Raw genomic sequence first — 23,535 nt, 5'->3', positions numbered from 1 at the left:
GAACCATTCCTGTATTTAGTCGCTTGTATCGCATGGTGTATTCGAAGTTAAGATCAGAGAGCGTTTACGCTTTTGAGGAGGCGAAGATGGATATCTACCGAAAATTTTTTTACAATACGTTGTTTTCGTGCAGTGGTGGGGTCTATAGCTAAGGAAAGTGGTAGTTTTGTGTTTAATTCGACAAATTAGCTCTAATTTGCTGTAGCTACCATAATGCTCTGAGGCGTAAATTCAAATAACGAACGTTTCATTCAAGGAAAGTGCATTTTTTCGTTTACTAAATTATGGATTAAAATTAGTTTTGGTATGTTTCGAAAATTTTCCATTCTCGTCAATGTAGGATGAGGTGGAAATTGATAAACTGCGGAGTGAAAACTTACCCGTAGCGTAAATTTAGTTTGTTTATCAAATTTAAATGCCTTGGCTAAATCCCGAGTTAGAAATTTAACGGCGATTTACAGTACAACACTTTTGTGGGTAAATGTATCTAAATGAGCTTCAACAAAGAGAATTTATAACTCAGTCTACAAGGCATGTAAATTTCGAATTAATGAGATATAAATAGAGCAAAAAGCTATACGTCAACAGATGTGTTCTTATACATGTGCAGCGAAATTAAAAGTACATATTTATATGTTTTAGATTGAATCGATCTCAAGAGAGGTAACAAACTGAATTGGGATGTCGTCTTTCACCTTGGTTAACAATGACTTCGATTTGCCTACCTGTTACGAATAACACAAACATTCTCAATCATACATGAACATGGTAAATAGGAATCTGAACATTACCTTTTCTTAACTATGATTTTTATTTACATCCTTATACAACTTCCACATTCGTCAGGGCATGTTATGCAACTTGTGAAATTAAAGCCATCTAGCATTTGAAGTCAAGTAATGTAAACTAAGTAAAAACTGTTGCACGAGACTTCTTTTCTAACTTCATGTTGACAGTGTATTTTTTTCAATCCATAGGGACAAGATAGCTCAACAGCACAGCTATCTTGCAGTCAAACATAATCTTTGACTTGCTTATGATGAAGGTGAGCAATTAGTAACTTAAGTGTTAATTACCAGTAACAAATTTGCTCTTAATCCAAAGCTTTCGGCGGTAAAAATGATGGACAACAATCACTTTCAAGCAATTTATTACCTTTTTTAAATAGCCTGACTAAATAATTTAAGGGAAGAAAATTAGGTGAGAATGCTTGATCAAAATACTTTATGAATGTACTGTAATCTTCCAGGATTGTAGTTGTTTCGTTCTACCATAAACACACGATTTCTAGGTAACGAACAGTCTTTATTTGTAAACTAAGTGCGCTCTCATGTAGATATATGTGATCTAAAACCTTTGGCGATTAGATAACATCGACCGCTGTATCATGTGTCACCTGAGGTGCACGTGATCTCCGAGTGTGCTCTCGTTACATCCTTTCTTTCATAAGAAACAAAACGAAAACAACGGAACAATCAAAACAAACATGAGAAACAAAAAAATCAAAACCACTATCCAAAAGAATCAACTAGTCAAGTCCGGTAATGTCTTTGTCTCTCATGACACTGACTCAGGTTAACGAACAAAGTCTTTCAGATAGGACGGGGGCTTCGTTATTCGACCACTGCGAGTCTGGTTGCCTTTGGAAGCTTGCGATGCTAGATCAGTCGCAGGCTGCTCGATCGCTGGCTCCTGTGGCTTCGCTACTTCTGAGCTGGAGTGACCACTGGCGTTAGTTTCTTGTTCAATGTGTTTAGATGGCGAGGGAAGTTCTGTCTGCTTGGGCATCTGGGTTGTTGGCGTGTGAGACTCTTTTGTAGTTGCTTTCAGATGCCTTCTATTTCGTCTAAGGGCAGAGCCATCTTCTGTGAGGACTTTGTAGGATCGCATGTTCACCTGTTCCTGAACAGTGGCTTTCTTCCAGGGCGCCTTGGGGTTGCTTGTGGGCTGAATGCGCACTGAGTCTCCAGTTTTCAGTGGTGGCAAATCTCGAGCGTTTCTATTGTAGTAAAATGCCTGCTTGGTTCTTGTCTTCCATTTTTCTTCTTGGACATTTTCGGCGAGTTTGGGTTTAAGGAGCTTCTCGCTTGTTGGGAGTAGGGTCCTTGTTCGACGACTCATTAGTCGTTGTGCTGGACTGCTTTTCATGCCTTCTGAGGGTGTGTTTCGGTGGTCGAGGATCGCGAGCCAAGGATCTGTTCCATCTTTGTTAGCCTTTTTAATAAGCCTTTTCACAGTCTTGACTGCGCTTTCCGCCATACCATTGGACTGCGAATGTCCGGGACTTGAGGTTAAATGATTGAATTCCCAATCTCGAGCAAATCTCCTGAATTCGTCCGAATCAAACTGTGGGCCATTGTCGGAAAACACAGTGTTCGGGATGCCATGCCTTGCAAAGTGTTGCTTCAATTTGTAAATAACAGCTTTAGATGTTGTACTGGACTCCAACCTATCGACTTCCCAGTAGTTGCTGTAGTAATCTACGGTCACGAGGTAATGTCGGTTGTTTGTCTCAAACAGATCAACACCAACCTTGGACCATGGCCGGTCAGGTACCTCATGTGGGTGGAGTGTTTCCTTCTGCTGGGAGATCTCAAAGGTTCGACAAGTTTCACACTGTCTGACAAAGTTCTTCACAGCTGTGTTCATTCCTGGCCAGAAAACGCTTTCTCTCGCGCGTCTCAAGCATCCTTCCACGCCAATATGTGATCGGTGGATTCTGGATAGGACTTCTGGTCTGAGGGATTTTGGAACTACACATCTGTCTCCTTTGAAGATAATTCCATCTTGCGCTGATAGCTCGTCACGAACGTTGAAGTATGGCGTGACGTCATTTGGGAGATCAATCTTGGTCTCAGGCCACCCTTCTCGAATGACTTTCTGAAGTGCTTGCATCGTGCTGTCTCGCAGACTTTCTTTACGGATATCGTCTAGGCTAGCTTTGCGGAGTGGCAGAAACTCGACCATATGTATTTCTTCAACTTCTTTGTCGATGGTTAGCACTTCATCGCGCGATGTGGTGTTGGGAAGGGGTGCTCTAGAGAGTGTGTCTGCCAGATACATGTGCTGGCCTGGCTTGAAACCAATTTCGAGGTTATACTTCTGCAGGCGAAGTAGCATTCGTTGTAGACGCTTGGGGGCGGCCACGAGAGGTTTGCGGTAAATAACTTCAAGTGGTTTATGGTCGCTTTCAACAATCACTTTGCGACCATAAGTGTATTGGTTGAACTTCTCGGCTCCAAACACTATGGCTAGCAGTTCTTTCTCTATTTGCGCATAGTTGCGTTCTGTATCCGTCAGGGATCGCGATGCGTATGCCACTGGCTGACCATTTTGTAAAAGCGTAGCTCCAAGTCCAGTGTCCGAGGCGTCGCATTGAAGTACAGTCTCTTTGGCGGGATCAAAGTATCGGAGGACAGGTGCTTGGGAAGCTGCTTCTTTGATCTTCTTAAAGGCGCTCTCATGGACGTCGCTCCAGTGCCATTCTGCATCCTTGCGCGTTAGCTGTCGAAGAGGTTCGCAAATGTCTGCCAGCTTTTTTAAGAATCTCGTCAGGTAATTCGCTAGACCAACAAGCCGCTGTACACCTTTCACATCTGTTGGTCGCCTCATGCCTTTGATGGCGTCTATTTTGGATGGGTCTGGTTTTAGTCCATCTCTTGTTAACACATGACCAACGTAGGGGATTTCTGTCATCTTCAACTTGAACTTCTCCTTGTTCAGTTTCACTCCCTTTTCGCGGCACCTTTCAAGTAGAGTTAGCAGTTTTTTGTCGTGATCTTTCACTGCTTCTTGCACAGTGTCACCTTCACCCGAGATGAGGATGTCGTCTGCAACTGTGCGCACACCGGGAAGGCCTTCGATGGCTTGATCCAAACGATGTTGGAAATATTCCGGTGCGGGTGATATGCCAAATGGCATCTTCAGCCACCGGTACCGACCAAATGGAGTGCCAAACGTTGTTAGATAGCTTGAATCTTCATCTAACTCGACATGCCAAAACCCGTTTTTAACGTCACACACACTGAAGACTTTAGCTTTTGACAAGTCCGGCAGGAGATCGTCGATAACCGGAAGAGGGTAGTGGCTGCGTTTCAAAGCTTTATTTAGTGGCTGAGGGTCGATACACACGCGAAGCTTGCCGTTGGGCTTCTTAACAAGTACCAAGCTTGAGACCCAATCTGTTGGAGTGTCAACTGCTTTGATAACACCAAGTTCTTTGAGACGAGTGAGCTCTTGCTTTAACTTGGGTTTCATTGCCACTGGAATCCTTCTAACAGGCTGTTTCACTGGTTCAATGGTTGTGTCCAACTCTAAGTGAAGTTTCTTCTCAAATTTTCCTTCTCCAGTGAAAACGTCATGGAAATCTGCTGCTATTTGTTGCATCGTTAGGCCCATTGCTTCTGTCTTTTCTTGTACCAATGAGATATTCTCGTAACGCACTTTGATTAATTTCATTTTCTGCACCGTTTTGGAACCCAACAGTGGCGTGCAGTCGTTATTGACAACAACAAACTCTGTTTCGCATTCTTCATCAACCTTGGGATTTACCAGATTAACACGACATTTACCAATGGTTTCCATTTTCGATCCGTTAAACATGCTGAGGACTTGTTTCGAATGCGCGATCGGGCACTTGTTCGGTAAATCGTTTTTACTTATCACATTACAGGTGGCGCCACTGTCGACTTGAAAACGAACGGGATGACCTTTGATCTCCATTGTTGCGAAGATTTTCGATTTGATGGGTTGACTACTGACACTTTTGACACTTTGTTCTTCCAGATTTTCGGATGAAATCGTGAAGCAGTACTCTTCATCGCTCGAATCCTGCGAAGTTTTTGCGTCTCGCACTCGGTGAATCCGTTCTTTTCTTCGTTGTCGCCCACCAAGTTTCTGTTTACATAGCTTGGCGAAGTGATTTGTTTTGCCGCATTTCGCACATTCTTTTCCGAACGCTGGGCATTTATCTCTTGATCTCTCGTGTTTTCTGCCGCAGTATTTGCAATTAACTAACTTAGGACTGGCGTCTCTGCCGTCTTTTTTCTCTTTGTGGTTGAGTGCGTTGACTTCTTCTCTTCCATTCATGACTTTCATTTGCGATGCAGTTGTTTCGGCTGATCGACATACATCGATACACTTCTGAAGATTTAATTTGGGCTCTTGTAGTAATTTCTTCCTAGTTCCCGTGTCACAAATTCCACAGACGATCCTATCACGAATTAATTCGTCGGTGAGTGGACCAAAAATGCACGTTTTCGCGAGAGTTTTGAGCGCTGTGAGATACGTGTCAAATGATTCGCCGCTTTCTTGTTTTCTATTATTGAAGCAGTATCGCTCGTAAATGACATTTGTTTGGCCAATGCAATGCCTCTCCATCAACTCCAGAACTGTATTCATTACGTTCTTGTCTTCTTCTTTTTCGAACGGAAGACCATTGTAGACTTCGAGGGCTTCGGTTCCAATGCAGGTAATGAAAGTAGCTACACGGTATTTATCTTCTTGCTGGTTAAGACGTGAGGCGATTTCGAACGAATCCCACACTTGCTTCCACTTCTTCCAGTTTTCTGAAATATTTCCTGCCAAATTCAATCGCGACGGAATTGGTAAATTGCTTTGTATTCCATAACATGGCGTCGGCGCTTGAACACTCGCTGAACCTTGAGGTGGTGTAGTTGTCATCGTGTCGAAGAGGCTACACTCCTGGTACCATGTTTCGTTCTACCATAAACACACGATTTCTAGGTAACGAACAGTCTTTATTTGTAAACTAAGTGCGCTCTCATGTAGATATATGTGATCTAAAACCTTTGGCGATTAGATAACATCGACCGCTGTATCATGTGTCACCTGAGGTGCACGTGATCTCCGAGTGTGCTCTCGTTACAGTAGTGATTTCAGAGCAACTTTCTTTTGTGAAGAGTACTAAGATACCTCATCTGATAACTCATAGTCATCAGGATTGGCAAGCTGGTTATTCTGCATTAAAAGGTTGCATCCCATAATTTTATATCAGACTGTAGTTACTTAGTAGCCTTTAGGACAAGAACTTGTATTTTTTCCAGGTGGTTTTCATACCTGTTGGCACAATATCTGGATTTGGGGTTGCAGTTGAGGTTGTTGCACAATTTTTCAAGCTGTATCACTTCAGGTGTTTTACCTCGTACAACCTCTGCTGCTTTTGCTGTTTTTGAAGTGAGGGGCTGGTTACTTTCATCTGACCTAGAACAAATCTCATGCTCTGAAAGCTGTGGAAGTTGGTTTTGCTCTAGAGGCTCTTTGCTATTTTCTTGAGGTTGTTGTTCCTTTCCTTGTTCTTTGTCACCCTGTAAGTGGTCATGTAAGTTTTCAAGTTGTGATTCTTCTCTAAAAATAACTGCAGAAACTTCCATGTCATCACCATTGTCTATGTCCTCACAAGATGGTCCTTGAGAAAAGAAAAAAAAGGGACTAGACTATAATTTAATTGCTGCATTTGTTTTATTATGTAAATGAATTTCCTTGTAGTATTGATATAGTACTTTACATAATTGCCTAATTACTCTCAGGCAAAAATCAAGATCTATACCATGTAACTAAGGAAGCAATTTAGTTCTCAATTGCTCATTTTTCTGTGCTAAGATGAAGCCACAGGAACGAATATGTTGTGTGTATTTTGGTTGCTTATTTTCCTTCACATTTTGTGTACATGTTTCATTTCACTGAAATTCTATCATTGACTACTATGATGAGATCAGTTTCTTCTGGCTGACATTCTTCAGCGGCTGAGGGGCTGTCATCATCAAGATGTAACTTGTTGTAAACTAGTTCCCCACTCTTACTTCTCAGCTGGTATAGAGGCAGTTCTTCGGGTTTCTCAGAACATTTTTTCCAAGCAGTCTCCAAACTGGTTTGAATGGGTTTGACTGAAATGAAAAGACACGAGGACCCTCAGGGTGATGTGTGGCTTCACTAGGACCATCATGGAACTCTACTGAACCATCATCTTTCCAGTGCCACCAAACCCCTGGTCCTGGAAGCAGGAAATCACCTATTACCTTCAGCTGAGCCTGCCATAATCTTGCCTTCTTCATTAATAGGTCTTTGCATACTGTTGTGTTTGCTCTGTCAGGTAACCTCTTTGCCAACTTTGTAATTTCCCATTCTTGAATGCTGACTGTTTTTTCCTCCACAGTGATATCTTCTCCCAGTATGTGAAGAAATGCATTCGGCACCAAATCTTAAGCATGTTTGCTCCATGTCTTTCTTGTTATGTCTACAATTATGTCCAAAAACCTGTCCAACAACTTAGCATCGATGGATGAAAGACACACCAGCATGTAGATGACAGAAGCATGATGCACAGCAATGTGATAGTAGATACCATACAATTTACGAATGGTCATGGTCTTGGGTGGGACTAGTATGGCTCTCATTGCCGGTTTATGTTTAAATAAAAGGTTTAAATTACTGCATTTTATGTGAGTACAATGGGAATACACCTGCAGCCGGAACATGTACTTTGGATTTTGTAGGTTGTTCATAATTCGTATGCCTTTCTTGAAAGCCACCTGAAAAAGCTACAGCATATGATGGGTTTGATATGTCACAAATTTTAGAGAGCCCAGGAGGAAAAGAGGAACTAGGAGGAGTGGGGTAATGGAGTGTTGAGGGGGTAGGAGTGGGGTAATGGAGTATTGAGGGGGTAGGAGTGGGGTAATGGAGTATTGGGGGGTAGGAGTGTGGTAATGGAGTGTTGAGGGGGTAAGAGTAGGGTAATGGAGTGTTGAGGGGGTAAGAGTGGGGTAATGGAGTGTTGAGGGAGTAGGAGTGGGGTAATGGAGTGTTGAGGGGGTAAGAGTAGGGTAATGGAGTGTTGAGGGGGTAAGAGTGGGGTAATGGAGTGTTGAGGGAGTAGGAGTGGGGTAATGGAGTGTTTAGGGTAGGAGTGGGGTAATGGAGTGTTAAAGGGGTAGGAGTGGGGTAATGGAGTGTTTAGGGTAGGAGTGGGGTAATGGAGTGTTGAGGGGGTAGGAGTGGGGTAATGGAGTGTTGAGGGGGTAGGAGTGGGGTAATGGAGTGTTGAGGGAGTGGGGTAATGGAGTGTTGAAGGGGTAGGAGTGGGGTAATGGAGTGTTGAGGGGGTAGGATTGGGGTAATGGAGTGTTGAGGGGGTAGGAGTGGGGTAATGGAGTGTTTAGGTGGTAGGAGTGGGGTAATTGAATGTTGAGGGGGCAGTAATAAGTTGTTTCTCTTCTTCAGCAAAGAGAGAACTTAGCTCCTGATGCTGTTCATTCCTCTTTTCCTGGACAATGTTGTCTATGTCATTTTTTTGTCCACAGCTAATTCTGTTAACGTCCAGTGACACTGGAATCTGGTTAAGTGTAATGGAGAATCAGTATAAGCAGCAAGGTATGAACCCTGGGATAAATGTTATTGAACATAATTGACTGACTGACTGTCAAGTAAATACATGCATGTAAGAGGATTGGCTAAGTAAGTAATGTGTAAAAGTTGGTTAATGTTTTGAGGTGGCTTTAACTCTGAAATATCTGAATTAATTGTTTCAGCTAGCCATCTCATCAGTAACGGCAAATTATATTATGGATTACGAAGACTTTAAACTTGATTATGAATCTGAGTTAGATCTCAGTTTTTTTTCTTTTAAATGACTTATTAAATGTATGGAAGGGTTTACATGTATACCTCAAGTGTCTGTAAGAGTACAAAGTGACACAGATCTTCATGCACAATATTTAATTTGCTGGTGTTCATGATAGCAAAATACTTACTCTTTTTCTGATCAAATGTATTAGTGTTGACTCCTCAGGACTTTAGGTACTCCTTCAAGACTTGACCAGCATTGGGTGGTGGAACACTTGCCCCTTTTCTTCTTATTTGATACTCCTTGGCCTTCTCAGACCAGTTCACAGTCTTCCAGTCGTTCACATCCAGCATTAGCTACTCTAGGTTTCCATCCACAGTACTGGGAACGTGCGACCTCTTCTGTCTCTTGGGGGCATTTTTTGCCCTCCTTTTGGCTTCATCAATGGTTTCAAACATTCTACCATTCTTTGCCTTTTCCTGGCTGTGAAAGATTTTCGTTGAGCCAGGTGAAGGTTGACATCATTATTTTTTCCAGGAATTTTCTACATTTTTTTAAAATTTTCTCTTTTCTTTACGGATTTTTTTTTTGCCTCAACAGGTGAAACTTTCTTTGTCAACCCAGCCTTGGGAACCATGGACATTCCTTCTCCAAAGGACTTTCCCAGTTGCTCCTTACATGCAGAGTTGAATTCCTTATCTATTACTGACCATATGTTTTTCACTTCTTTTTTTGTTGGTTTGAAGATTTTTTTTTCCTGGAAGCTCTTTGGCTTGACTTTTTACTTCTGTGGATGCCTCCCTTCTGCTCGCCACACAACCTGTGCTTTTTTTGAAGAGGCTACTCTCTACTGGTGTTGTTAAGAGACAACATTTGCATTCTTCTACTTGGTGCACAGTTTTTTTTACCCTGGGCAGTCTTCTCCCAGCTTTCCATAGAATATGCATTTAGATACTGTTCCTTTTTTTTCTGGCGGCGACCACTGTGAAATTTGGCTATCAATGGCCTTATATTTCGGATCAATATCAATATCTGGGCAACTGCCCACCTACCCCTCCCCTAACCCAACAACAGTCTATTGATAACAAGTGAGGGTTAATGTTGGGGTAGGGGAGGGGTAGGTGGGCATTATTAAACCTTTACACTGTAACATCAGTAAGCATATTCTCCTTACTGTTCTCAATACATTTTTGTTATGTGCTGGCAGGGAGAATTTGTTTAACAATCAAGAGGTTCTTTAGTTCTTTATTATTGCCTTTATTCTCATAACCCTAATGTTTGATTCAGGGGTGATATTGAAAGGGGAAATTAGATGCTAGACACTATCAGGAATTAAAGGGTTAAAGGAAGCAGGTTATTAAAAAAATTATAACTTTGATTCAAGCAAGTATTTGAATATGTGAGTAACATTTGATGTTTTCACATGTAACAGGATGATCAAGCTGAAGATGGCCTCAAAAAGGAGTGAACTCCACTGCAACAAATAAGTCACTACTTTTGAAACTCTAGCACTTGGTAAATACACCTTGGTTTGCAGTTCTGATGATTACAGTTTGCTGAAGTAATTGAAATGTCAGTCTCCAAGCAGGAACCATCCACATGACCTGTAGAGTCATAAGCCATGAGATAACTTTAGAGAAATGCATTTGTGTCAGTAGAACTATTGTAAGTACAGTACCACCTAGTGACAAAAGTTAATGATTTCCTGTAAGTATGAATGTTTGGGAGAAGTTATAGTGGTAACCGATGCTTTTTTGCTAAAATGCATAGGATTTAATGTTTGTAAAGTATATATCTTAGCTTTTAAACTTTCAAATTTGTATTAATTGTAACTGTTTACCATATTTATTTCTTTGTAACTCAAGCCCTCAAAAGTTGAAGCAAGTTAGTCAATTACCTGATTTCCTGGTTTGGAATTGTGGGATTGATTGATTTATTATTGATTGATTTATAATTTTGCTGTGTAAGTTGCCACATTATAACATGTAATATTATTATTTGAATTGCATTAAATACTCTCACCCAAGCTTTCATTAATGCATGGTGTTTCTTATCAATACTCATACCCAAACTAAAGATTGATATTAGGAATTGGTCACAAGATATGTAAGTTTTAAATGGTGGGAAACCGGAGAGGAAAAAATCCCTCTTTAATTAGGACTAAAATTAAAGTGGGCTCTGCTATTTAATTCATGTTTTTACTTTGACCTGCATGAAAGTAAAATTAATTGGCATCCGCATAATGCACAAAGCAAGAATATAAATGACCTAGCTTGATAAGTTATAAAATTAAAATAAGAAAGTTGTGCAGACCATAATCTTGCCTTTTATCCTTCTCTGGATATTTACTCAAATAGCATAGTCACTATCAGTCTCTTACACTCTCACTCTTCACTGAGCATGTGGAAAGATGATAACCTTAGGAATTTTTTTTAAATGAAGAAAGGAAAGCTTGCCCTCTTACCACAGATAGTTCTTTTGTACGTCATCAGTACATACCTAGTCTTATTTGTACATTAAGTTGATTGTTCTAGGTAGGCTAACCTAATAAATTAGTTGTGAAAATTTCTTTGTTTGACTCAATTTTACCTGACAAACCTAAACTGAATAATAGAAACTTGAAATTTATTTCTTCTCCTTTTGAGGTGTACATCAAAATTTTGAAGTCATGGCAGGCTTGAACTACAGGTTTATAGGAAATCTGCATATGTGTATGTGTGTTTTAACATATAAAACCGGTGAAAAGGTTGCTTAACTTTTTTCATTAGTACACATTTCTTTTTCTTTTTCGCTAGATTTAAAAATATCTAGAAAGAGAGTTTATTCGAAATCGTTTCCGAGAATCATGTGCATATTTAGACAGCCTGGTGACGTCAGTTTTCTTTTTACTTAGTTCGAATAATGTTATCTTTCTATTAGGCCTGCTGACACATCCAACGCTTGCTTCTATCAGTTCGACTTCTTCCTTATATTTACTTCATTTTATCAATTTTTTCAAATTTCAAATCAAATTACCATGAATAAAAACAGGCTTTTCTCACGTCACAATCGACATTCCTTTCCTAGCAGCATGAAGGAAGTTTGTCATCATAGACTCAGTTAAACAACCTGCCACGAGTCTCCTACAACTCAGTGGAGGAGCATCTGAAGTACTAATCGGACGGTCGTAGCTCCGACTCCTAATTGTAGCACACCGAGTTCTTTTTTCTTGAGTATGCCTGTGTCATTCCTTGAAGGACATCATCTTTCATTGTTTATTTCCCTGGAAATGTCGTCTTTTTGGCTGGAAGGTGTGAGAAAGCTTTTCGGATGAGTGAAAAAGGAATGACATAAGGCCAAAGTTCGCAAAAAGTTACTGTATAGCGAATACGACTAAAATTACAAGGAAAAATTAAATCTGATTTTCTTCGACTGGATAACGTGGAATTCTCGAAAATTGGGAAATTTCCGTCTGTTGGAATATAAATACTAGTGTTTTTTTTTGGTTTGCCCAATCGGAAAATATCCAAGACGTGGTAAAAAATGATGAAAAATTAAAAGATATTTGAATTTCCCAATTTCTCCAGGCTGCTACTAAAGAGAAAGGTGGTGTAGTGGATTAAAGCTTTCATTTAGCTTACTATTTGTCAACAAATTAAACATTCCCATCTATAACGATCCAAACTGGCACAGAGATGACATCCCAACCCTTAAATGAGAGCTATGTTGAAAAGAATTACTGAAATGGCGTTGGTGTTAAAATAGAATAATAAAAATGATAATAATAATAATAATCCAAAAGAAAAAAAAAACCAGATTGATGTAAAAAGCACTTTGAAATTACATCGCCGAACTTTCATATTTTATTTGGTCTGTCGCCAATGCTTTAAAAGTACAAAAAGCAATTCACTATTTATTTAGTACCCAATCCTATTGCATTTTCGTTTAATCAAGTATAAAAAGTGTAAGCCTCTCACCATGTGATATAATCTTATGCCATTCTAAAAATTACCACAAAACCTTCCTTAGCTTAGCAATTTGCACAGTATTTCAAAGATATTTTCAAAGGTAGTTTTTCACTGGAAATGATTAATGATATTTTGCTGTGGAAGGATGTGTCTCCTGTCCACCGAGCCTCCACTGGTCTATCGTGTTTAAGATTAACACCCTTTTTTATTTAAAGCACATATGAGAAGCGCACAAAAAGCTCAGGGTTCCACGTCTTTGAACAAATGCTATCAGATTTATATAACGCAAAAATATTAAACCAAAAAAAAGAAAAAAAAAACATAGAAATTACACCCGCCAAAGTTGCAACTCTACTTTGGTTAAAATTAATTTATGATGTTTGGGCAACATGGAAACAAACTGGTCCTTAATCATCTCCAAGCTTAAGTCTTGGCTTAATTCATTCAATACTCGACCGTGAGGCGTCCGATAAGTCTCTTTATAGATTTATTGATATACTTTGTTTCCATACAAGACAGAAGCTACTGACGTTAACCTATCGCGGCCAATGCACGCAACCCAACCCGCCACACAAGTAGTTCATCAGGGACCTCAAGGAAACTGCGACAGCGGCAGCAACGAAGACGCGGCAAAGCATTGCGCTTAGTTATACAAACATTACTTGCAAATGTAATAATGCTATGCTGTTGACAGTACTCTCAATACTTTAATACAATACTACTTGCAGCATCAATATTCAAGATTAAAGTAACAAAGAAACTAAGAGATTTTAGTGCAATAACATATCTTTTTCTTACCTCGCATGATCATGCAGGTTTTCTTAGAGAATCCTTAAGATTTTGCTTTCAAATTTATCATCAGGTATTTGTCGACGTCTGAAGTTTACTACAACAGTTGATGGATATGCTCTCAAAGGTCATGTGATCAAGAATATCTCCTTCAAAGCTGCTATTCATCTGCACAGTCATTGTAAAAACCTATGTATAATGGAGGATACCTGTGTATCTATCAATATAGGTCTCTTAAAAGGCAGATTTCTTTGCCAGCTGAGTAACTCTGACCACATAAAACATCCAGGAGATCTTGAGAATGAGGAAGGATTCACGTATAGAGGCAGAGAGGGGAGCAACCCGCTCAATAACACAAAGGTAAGCAAATTTACACCAAATTCAGACGATCAGGTCTGCTAGTGGTCGATGCCAGGATCTGGCCTACAGGAGCAGAAATGACGTCACGTTGCTGTGATCTGTCAGAGTACAGGCGCAGCACTGAAGTCACGTTTCTATGCGTCGTTAAAGCGAAAAGAAAATATTTTAAAAGCCATGCAGTTTGAAGTCAGTTCTTTATTCTCCTTGCCGGTAAACTGTTATCAAAAAACAAAACTAGGAAAAGAGGCCCGAAAGTGAAGCATTAAAGAAAAAACCCTTTCTTCTCTCTTTGCCAACATAATTTAAGATAATGGACAGTTTTGGAAATCCAATCTTAATTGGAAGACAACAAGGCAATGACAATTGAGAAGAGCCAAGAAATTTAGCAATATTAAAGAGGGGGTGAATACAGATTTCATTTGGAAAAATTTAATGAAAAATTGATAAAATTGAAAAAAAATACAGAGAAAAATTTGATGCAATATCATTGTTTTTTCATCAGTATATTACATCACAGCATTAAGATGGAGATCACCTTTTTTCAGCGTGTAGCCATGATTATAGTACTCAGTCATTTTCTTCTTTATAAGCACTTCTATCAAAATCTAATAGAACAACCTAAATAAAAAAGAAAACATGTTTATGATTAAAGTTGATTAAGCTATACTTTTGGTTTGGTTTCAGAGCACGTGCCACACCAGCCCGTGTCTAAATGGAGGCACATGCCAACCTGGAATAACGGTTATGGACTATACATGTGTCTGTCAATCTGGCTTTAAGGGAAAAGGATGTGAAAAAGGTAAAAGTTACGTCAGTTATGATAAGTAGCAAAAGTAGTTCGCACGCCTCCGGATCCCCACCCCCTCCCCAGCACCCATTTGTCGGTGTCCGACAACCCTCCGATCAACAGAAATCATGTAATTCATCTGAAAAAAAGAAACTTGAAAGCCTCCTTCTCCCTCCAAACAATATTGCCTGGAATCGGTGAGCAGTTTGATAACATCAATGAAATGGGGGGAAGGAGAGAGAAATGAAATTTACAGAATAAAATTCAAAATGTAATAGAGCGTACCATTTATTGTAGTTAAATATTGCTGACATTGTGTATTTTTATTGAAGCATCGCGACGACTTATAATCAATTCTCGTGAAGTAATCATTAATTTTAATTAGTCGGTTGTTATTGATGCAAGCGAGCCCGTTGTAACATTTAACAATGAACACGAGAAAATTACGCGCTTATGATTGGCTAAAAACGAGTACATTCTCATTTAACACGAGTGCAAATTATAAATAGCGTCGTCTATCTTACCTTTTTCTGATGCTTTTTTCATGTACTTCATTACCAAGTAATAACATGATTTCTCTTGCAACTTGGTGTACTAAGCACTTGTAAATGTTTTAAAGACTACAAATTATACCCGCCCTAAGGGCTCGTGCACATCTGTTGTCATTGAAAATTTTTATTCCTGTTTATCAACACCAAAATGCAATCGAAATCATGTTACTACCTATACGTATAAAAAGGTCAAAATCTGTTTTTTTTTCTTTGCTTATAACATCAGTAGCTTACTGTAAGGATAAAGTTTAGATCATTAAAAGGGAGTATAGTTTCTTTTCAATATATTCTTAAAATACCAAAACTACTTCGCTAGCAAAGTACTCAATTTGCTTAGTATTAGAGTGGCTTTTCCTTTTTCATAAAAATCTTGTCAATGGTTTTTGTGATGTGTTATGACCATAGAAACCAAAAGGCTGTTTTTATTTTCTGGCTTGAAAGCTCTGTTTCCTTCCTGGTCTTGTCCCAATCTCACCCCCTCAATTTTTAACACAGTGAGAGAGGTCTTAGTAAAATCTAACCCTTGGTAACTGACATCTAGGTTTCCTCACTCAAGATTGGTTTTGTAGAGGTAATAACATGATTTCGAATGCAATTTAGTGTTAATAAGCACGAGTAATTTTTTCGAAAGACAACAAAATTGCACGAGCGCGTAGGGCAAATGCAGTTTGTTATCTTTGAAAAATTCCAAAGCGCTTAGTACACCAAACTGCAAGAGAAATCATATCATTACTTGTTAGTAACGTGTGCGACAAAACATCGCAGAAAATCGAGATAGACGAAATGTTTACAATTTATACTCATGTTACAGCTTTGCACTCGAGTTTCAACTTTGCACTCGCGTTACATGAGAATGCATTCGTTTTTAGCCAATAAGAAGCACGTAATTTTTTTCATGTACATTATTGGATCAGTTATTCTGCATATTTCAGGGTTCAACGCCGTATTTACAAACCTGAACAGAACAGGACGCACTGGTCCCAAATCACTTGACAATCATTACGCAGGTCAGGATCACGATGGACAAGTTTCTTTGTCGAGAGGTATTCAACTCTGGACTGTGCCTTATTCTGGTCACTACAGAATAGAAGCAATTGGAGCTGCAGGTGGTTACAATGAGCAGCGCGACGGCATATACGCCGAGTATCGAGGAAGAGGTGCAAGAATAAGTGGAACTTTTGTATCGATTAATGGAGAAATCATTCAAATTCTCGTTGGCCAGGAGGGGGGCAAGAGTGAACGCACAAGTAGTGGAGGGGGTGGATCTTTTGTAGTCAAAGAAACAAATGACTGCTTGGTAATTGCTGGAGGAGGTGGTGGTGTAATCGACCCGCAATCAAGACATGCAGGATGTGATGCCAGTGCAAACACAACGGGGAATCCTGGCTATAGATCATGGTCGGGGGGGAGCAATGGACATGGTTCCCAGACGGTTGATGATTGTAAAGCAGGTCAGGGTCTATATTATAAATAAAACGTGACGATCAGTAATGGTAATGGACTGAGTGGAGTCCAATTCGGTCTGTAATCATACGAGTGATAACAAAGTCGGACGACTGGCAGCGGGAGTCTGTTTTGTTTATCAGGATTGATTACTCAAAAATTACAATTACCGAGAAAAGAAGAATGGCCTAGTTATGAAAGACAAAGAACATTTGTCTGTACACTGATTCTATGGTTGTTGAGTTCAAGGTTGTGATTGGTTGATTTTAATTACAACTTTGAATATGATTGGCCTATTGAACTGTCCAATACTAACAACTTGGCAAGTGAATTAGTGGAAAGTAGGAAATTATCAAACCAATCACAATCGAGGAAATTGTTATCTTAATGATAACAACGGGAAGACTTCGATTAAAAAATATGTAGTTATAATTATCGTTAGAATCTTATTCGAGGATGCTTCCAACTGAACAGTTCACTTAAGCTGTTGTTAGTCTGAAATCGTGATTATTTACACCAAATTGAATCCGAATTTGTTTGATTACCTATACATATATCACTAGTATTTGTTATTTGATGTTCAGGTGGCGGTGGCGGAGGTTTTTACTCAGATGGAAGGAGTGGACTGGAATATGGAGGAGTATAAGGAAATGGCAGCGAAGGTGGCAAGGCTTTTCTCAACGGAGGGAAAGGGGGCAGGGCCGCAATGCCTATTATGTTCGGCGGCTTTGGTGGCGGTGGTGGAGGTACACAATATAAAGGGGGTGCAGGCGGTGGAGGGGGGTACTCTGGAGGAAGCAGTGGGGCTGGTGTAAGCGATTCCTGTGGGGGTGGAGGTGGATCGTTTAACTCGGGAAGAGATCAGCAGAATGAATGTTGTTACAACTCAGATGGGCATGGTCAGATGACCGTAACATTGCTGAAAGGAAACTAGCAGTTTACCGTACTAGGGCAACGGAACGTACACTATATGCTACGATATTACGTTAAAGAACAGACAAAAAATACGGACAGTTTCTGTTTTCCCTCGCCCCACACAGGGATTGGAAAACATTCACGCGTATTATTCGTGAAACCATCGAATAAGTTGTAATTATTGACCACTAACGTAAAGAACGTAGAGATGAATCATTACTGGCGATTAATTTCAATGAAATGCGGCTACGGCCTTGGGAAGACCGCACATACCATTGATTTGAATATAAAAGAGAGATAATTCAAAGTTCTAATGGTGTGTGTAGAGATTTGATATGTTTGATCACATGTTTGAATAAAAATTTCCTTTACTCGAGCCCTTCGGCTGCTGCCCTTTTTAATAACATGTGAAGGTAAAATTTACCCTCGGAACGTGTAATCCTGATGCCTTATTAAAAAAAAGAATAACAGGGAGGCAACGCCAAGGAAGACATCGATTGGAATTTTCATCTTCCTTTATAAGTTTGCAAATGGCTGAACGTGTTTACCGTCTCTTGAGGCGCCCACTTCAATTCGGTCAAACGTGTGGGAGCAGCCATGAGTTGAACATGGAAAACATGAATCATTAAACGTCGGGGTTAAAGTTCTCAGACCATGCAAATTTTTGATGATTTCAACATGTTGTTTTGCACAGGACGGCTAAGAGACATATAAAGTTTTAAAACACACGCGCTGAGGCATTTTTCTGCCCATTAGATATTTTGTTTTGTCACTTCCTCGTTATCGTCCCAATCGTGGTTTGACTTAGTTCCTTTTATTATGACTAATTAAGAGCCAATTATTTTCCGTCCGGCCCGACCGACCTCAGTTAGTAATTACATACATTATAATTTTTCAGAGGTTGTCGAAAAATGCTACGACGGCTATTGAACTTGACGACCTGTTTTGTCGATGATGTTTTCGCTGTTGTTCCGTAATTTATGGTTGATAAACATATCCTATAAGGCATTTTGTGTGTAACATTGCAAAGTATTTTTACAAATTGTGCCGTATATTTACAATCCTGCAGGGCGAGTCAAAATAAAAATAACAAGTAGATATACCAAGCGATATCACACACCAATCCGTCCACTAAGTTACTTTTATCCAGCTGATTAATTTTATGACCATTTCCTATAAGCCAACGACGAAAAAAAATAAAAATAGAAACAAAAAGCGGTTTTTTGTCAGGTCTTGTGTTACGCTCATATCGTGCATGCACATGAGACGTCAACCTGTCAAATAGGGTTTTACAACGATTCAATGTTGAGATACAAAGTGACATATTATCAATGACAACTGTTTGAATAATTAATTATTGCCAGTGGAAAAAAACAGTATGCTTAAAGACAAACTCTCAAAGACATGAATGAGCTTTAGGTATTTGACAAAGGTGCTTAATCAGAACTTCAAAACTACAGTTCTTTTTTCATCATCCACCCCAATCACATGTCGACAATGTTCCGGCGTAGTAGGCTGCTGCTGATACTTGGTGAGAAGATGGCTGTTAACCAAGAGCGATTTTCAATCCATTTTCATTTCTTCTTTGATACAATTTCGAACAGTTTTTTTTTTCGCAGCGCAAAGTAATCAAATGTCTAAAGATCGCTTGATATTTTAACTGGATTCGCCCATTATTTGTACTCAACGAAGCGAAGTTGCTCGTATCATGTCACGACTCATTTTTTCATTTCCTGTGTTTACTTAAAAAAAAACATCTGTCCATTATGCATACACATAAGGGACACAGAACACAAAACACACGATAGCTCTAAGCAGTGTTGAACCGTGTAATTAAACTTTTACAGCTACAGATCAAGTACACAGAAGAGGTACCCATGTTTTATAGCATCACCTACGTACTATTAAAAAAATGGTTGTGTGTTCTTCAAAAAAGCGTGAGTAACAGAAAGTTTGCTTGAATTACATGAATATTTGATAAGTTGCGTGTGGCCGTTTTTTGCAAGGATCCAATAGCTAATCAGTTCGTGATAAGTATATTTATGCCTATATCGACCATTTTTTCGACCTCGGGAAATTACGCCCAAAAGTAGTCATGAACGCGTATTTTACAGCTTTGCCTTTGTTCTTTGAATTTGTCCTTTTATTTGGAACTTGGATGTGTAAACCCGTAGAAGCCAAAAATCGCGGTAAGTAAAATTAACAACAACAACCAAAAAACCTCAAAAAACACGCATTTTTTCAGATTCACAAAAGATGCTCCACCGAAGAACGCACCTATTTTAAGAATATCATAAAACACTCTATCAGATTCTAATAAAACTGCGCCCGTGCTTGATTAGCTCAAGTTGTAGAGCGCCGGACTGCCGTGCGTGAGGTCGAGTGTACATCTTCAAGCCCTAAAACGGACAAACACTCAGAATATTAAAATAACTGGGGAGAATTTGTTGCCTCTGCCATAACACTCGCAAATGGTTAGACATTCTATTCTGTACCTTCCCCACTATTCTCTCTGCGCAGGTTAGTAGACGACGTTAAGGAACCCACGCACTTCTCGCAGAGAGTGGGGAACATAACGAACTATGTTGTGGTCTGGCATTGTCAGTGTTTTAAAGCAGCAATGAGAAGAACTGTGCCACTCCGTCGAAATATTGCAACTACATACAATACGTATTCACTCAATACATTTTCTTGGTCAACTGATATCGGTGGATTTCAGAGAGAATTCTACAAAGGAATACATTATTCAGTGAATATTGACTCCTCCATGATGTTTACATCGGTTGAGTCAATTTGGTCCAAAGAAGGCAACCTTTGTAAAAAACTTTTACGGATCTGTGTACTTAAGAAATCTGGTCAAACAGAGTTTATTTGAAAAAAAAAAGGGGGGGGGTAATTTTCGAAAGGAACTGTGGTGCTGAGTTAGTGGGAGGTTTTATATGATGATTTGGTTTACAATGATAACAGTGAATTTGTCTGTCACTTTTATGATAAAATATTCGACAGCACTTTACCGTTTAAAACAAAGTGAAAGTGAGGATATCAAACTTCAAAATATAAAATAGGACCTACAGAATATGATGGGACCGAATGTCATAGATTTTTTTTTTTTGAATAAGCATGTCTTAAACTGTTTCTGAAAAGTAACCAAGTTCGGAGCCGTTCTAATCAACATTGGAAGCCAAGCGAATATCAACTGATCGATATTCTCTTGTGAAAGCTTTTTCCTCTGAGGTGGACCAGCAAAGGCAAAAGCTTGATCAGCAAAAGTCTTGCAACTCGTACGAGGCACCTCTCAAAAAGCAAGATTGTTGGATCGCAGAGAGATAGGTTTCTTTTTTCCTGATGCGATAAGGGATATCACTCACTTTGTCACGGCGAAAGATGAGGGGCTAACGCTCGTAACGTTAGCTTTAAAGCTCTTTACGGAGGTCAATTTACATATAAGCTAAGTTGATAACACAAAATTAACGTTTACTTGAACTTACAACAGCTCATTGCGTATCTCTCTTCGGTGAAAGATCTCTCTGAGCCTCAAGTTAGAATAAATAATACAGTCTTTATTTATGTTAGCCTCTTTTTTTAATAATTATCTTCTCGCTGAGATTAACTTATAATAAATTTTACCAAAAAAATGCTGTAATCTGGTGGTCAGTTAAAAGAATTTTGTTTTTCTCATTTTTTTAAATTTATAATTGTAAGTGTTGATTCCTTTACTATTTCATTACCTAACTTCTACATCATTTAAAGAGTTACTTGTTTACTTTTGTTGTTGTTGTTGTTTTTTTACTTTTTCTGCTTTTTTTCCCCATGTACCCCTATCAGCAGGATACGGGTGTCGAAGTCTACGGTTTGGACAACCAGACAACGGATTCGCTCTCCAAGGTCACTTACTTCGTAATATAACGCTCAAAATGGGAAATGAACTCAGTGGTGACTGTAGATACGAGTGCCTGATGGAAAGTAATTGTGTGTCTGTGAATGTCGGGCCACCCGACAAGAATGGACTCAGGGTCTGTCAATTGAGTGATTCTGACCATATTCAACATCCCGAACATCTTACGGCACAGGAAGGATTCCTTTACTGGGCTACCCAGGTGAAATCATAGTTACCATGCAAATAGATGAAAAGAGATCGAAGACAAAAATAGCGAGAGAATCGAACGCATATGGTCGGCTATTTTAACAAAGTTTAGAAGTCGTTTTTTTAGCGAAACCGCGTTCTAAGCCATCTTCAGTTTAGTCGAATCTTTTATCTGAACATTTATTTTTGTGAAAAACGCCAAGAGGGCCGAAAGCTGATAGTGGAAGAACATTTATTTATTTAATTCAATCAACCCTCTGATAGAGAATCCTTGAGGTCCTCTGCTTGCGTATAACTGCGGTTTGGTTTAGACCTGGTGTAAATAAGCGGCCTTTAGTGTTCAAATTGGAGACTGAGAATGCTCCTTTTGGTTTTCTCACTAGAATCCGTGTTCCAGCAACCCCTGTGCCCACGGTGCAACATGTCTCAATGGATTCACAGACAAGAAATACATTTGCCTGTGTCCGCCTAAAGCCATACGTGAAAACTGCGAGAATTGTAAGCAACATTGTAACAATTATCGGTAGTTACGGTTTGGAAGCGTAATCACTTTAACATGAAATCCTTCAAGCTAGTGATTGTGTCATCTAGTTGTCTAAGTGACAGATGAATGACATGTCGACAACCTTAACGGAGCATCGAATGTTTTCTTAACGGTCTACGAATTAACAAGCACATCAAATACGGCATCAATGATTTAATGGTTTTTATTATTATTATGATTTAATTTTCAGCATTCTCTGCGATCTTCTCAAATCTCGGTGCCACCGGAAGATATGGCCCAACAACCCTGGGCAGTCACTACACAGGTCAGGATCATGACAGACAAGTTACATTGTCCAGCGGTATTCAACAGTGGACTGTGCCTCACACTGGTGACTACAGAATAGAAGCAATAGGAGCAGCAGGAGGGTACGATTCACACCCTAATAGCGCTCAGTATCGAGGAAGAGGAGCGAGAATGATAGGAACGTTCAGTCTGATTAAAGATGAGATCATTCGTATCCTTGTGGGACAGGAAGGGGGCTCTGAAGATAATGACTGGAGTTCTGGCGGTGGTGGAGGTACATTCGTTGTCAGACAAAACAACACGCCTTTGATAATAGCTGGAGGTGGAGGAGGTCTGTATTACTTGACAAAACGGCATGCAGCGTGTGACGCAAGTACAAACACAACTGGGAATCCTGGGTACAGATCAGCAGGGTCAGGCGGAATCGGTGGCCTTGGCGGGCAGAGTGGCAATGCCAGCTACGCAGGTGAGGGAATTTCCGGGGGCCTCGCGAGCTGGAGAAAGAGGTCCGCTAGAGAAAACCTGCAGACTTCTCGACACCTCGCCCCACCCACACCTCGACTTTCGGAAAACTTTCTGGAAAGCCAGAGGTGTACTTGTCTCAGCAGCAGCATTTATGAAAGCTTGCTCGTAGGCTATGGGAACACCACATCCAGAATGAATCAAAAAATTCGATTCTTGCTTATGGAAATTGACATCCGTATTGTAAAATTCAGGGAGGAATTTTCTCCCACCAAACGATTCGTTTAAATAAGGTTATATCAGTTATTATCGTTAAAAAGGACCTTTTTGGTTAATTGGTTTCATTTCACTTATTTAGAGATTTATTAATATCTTTTTTTCTATCATTTTTCCTTTTTGTCTGTTTAAGTTGAATCCCCTTTTCATTCTTTTAGGCGGCAGCGGTGGAGGCTTTTTTTCCAACGGATCGGATGAGAACGCAGACGGTGGCAGAGGATTTCTTCAGGGAGGAATGGGGGGCAAAGGCGATGGGTTAAAAGCCAACGGTGGGTTTGGGGGAGGAGGAGGGGCTTACGGAGGAGGGGGTGGTGGTGGGTATTCCGGCGGAGGTGGCGGAGGTGGCGGAAAGATGAACAAGGATTCTTGTGGAGGAGGGGGTGGCTCTTTCAACTCAGGAAAGGATCAGAAAAATGAGTGTTGTTACCAATCTGATGGACCTGGTCAGGTTACGATAACATTACTGTGAAATCACTGTATAGAATGATTGATTAAAATTATTTAATCAACCATTAAAATTTCTTCAAATGTGATTGGTGCGCTAACT

General features: G+C 39.8%; 2 protein-coding genes across 2 annotated transcripts in view; one reads left to right on the top strand and one right to left on the bottom strand.

The window, feature by feature from the left end:
* Positions 1-23,535, bottom strand: part of LOC136276919 (tetratricopeptide repeat protein 28-like) — a 133,152-nt gene that overhangs the window by 94,863 nt on the left and 14,754 nt on the right. The gene's annotated exons all lie outside the window — the stretch shown is intronic.
* Positions 641-23,457, top strand: LOC131789363 (uncharacterized). Its single transcript, XM_066166542.1, has 8 exons — positions 641-768; positions 978-1,045; positions 13,394-13,680; positions 14,365-14,479; positions 21,202-21,473; positions 21,844-21,958; positions 22,195-22,716; positions 23,147-23,457. The coding sequence occupies exons 3-8, from the start codon at positions 13,519-13,521 to the stop codon at positions 23,455-23,457; spliced, it is 1,497 nt and encodes a 498-aa protein (XP_066022639.1). The 5' UTR covers positions 641-768; positions 978-1,045; positions 13,394-13,518.

The sequence above is a fragment of the Pocillopora verrucosa genome, chromosome 5 (assembly GCF_036669915.1).
Source record: "Pocillopora verrucosa isolate sample1 chromosome 5, ASM3666991v2, whole genome shotgun sequence".
Classification (NCBI taxonomy): domain Eukaryota; kingdom Metazoa; phylum Cnidaria; class Anthozoa; order Scleractinia; family Pocilloporidae; genus Pocillopora; species Pocillopora verrucosa.
This window is presented reverse-complemented; position numbering and strand designations above follow the sequence as displayed.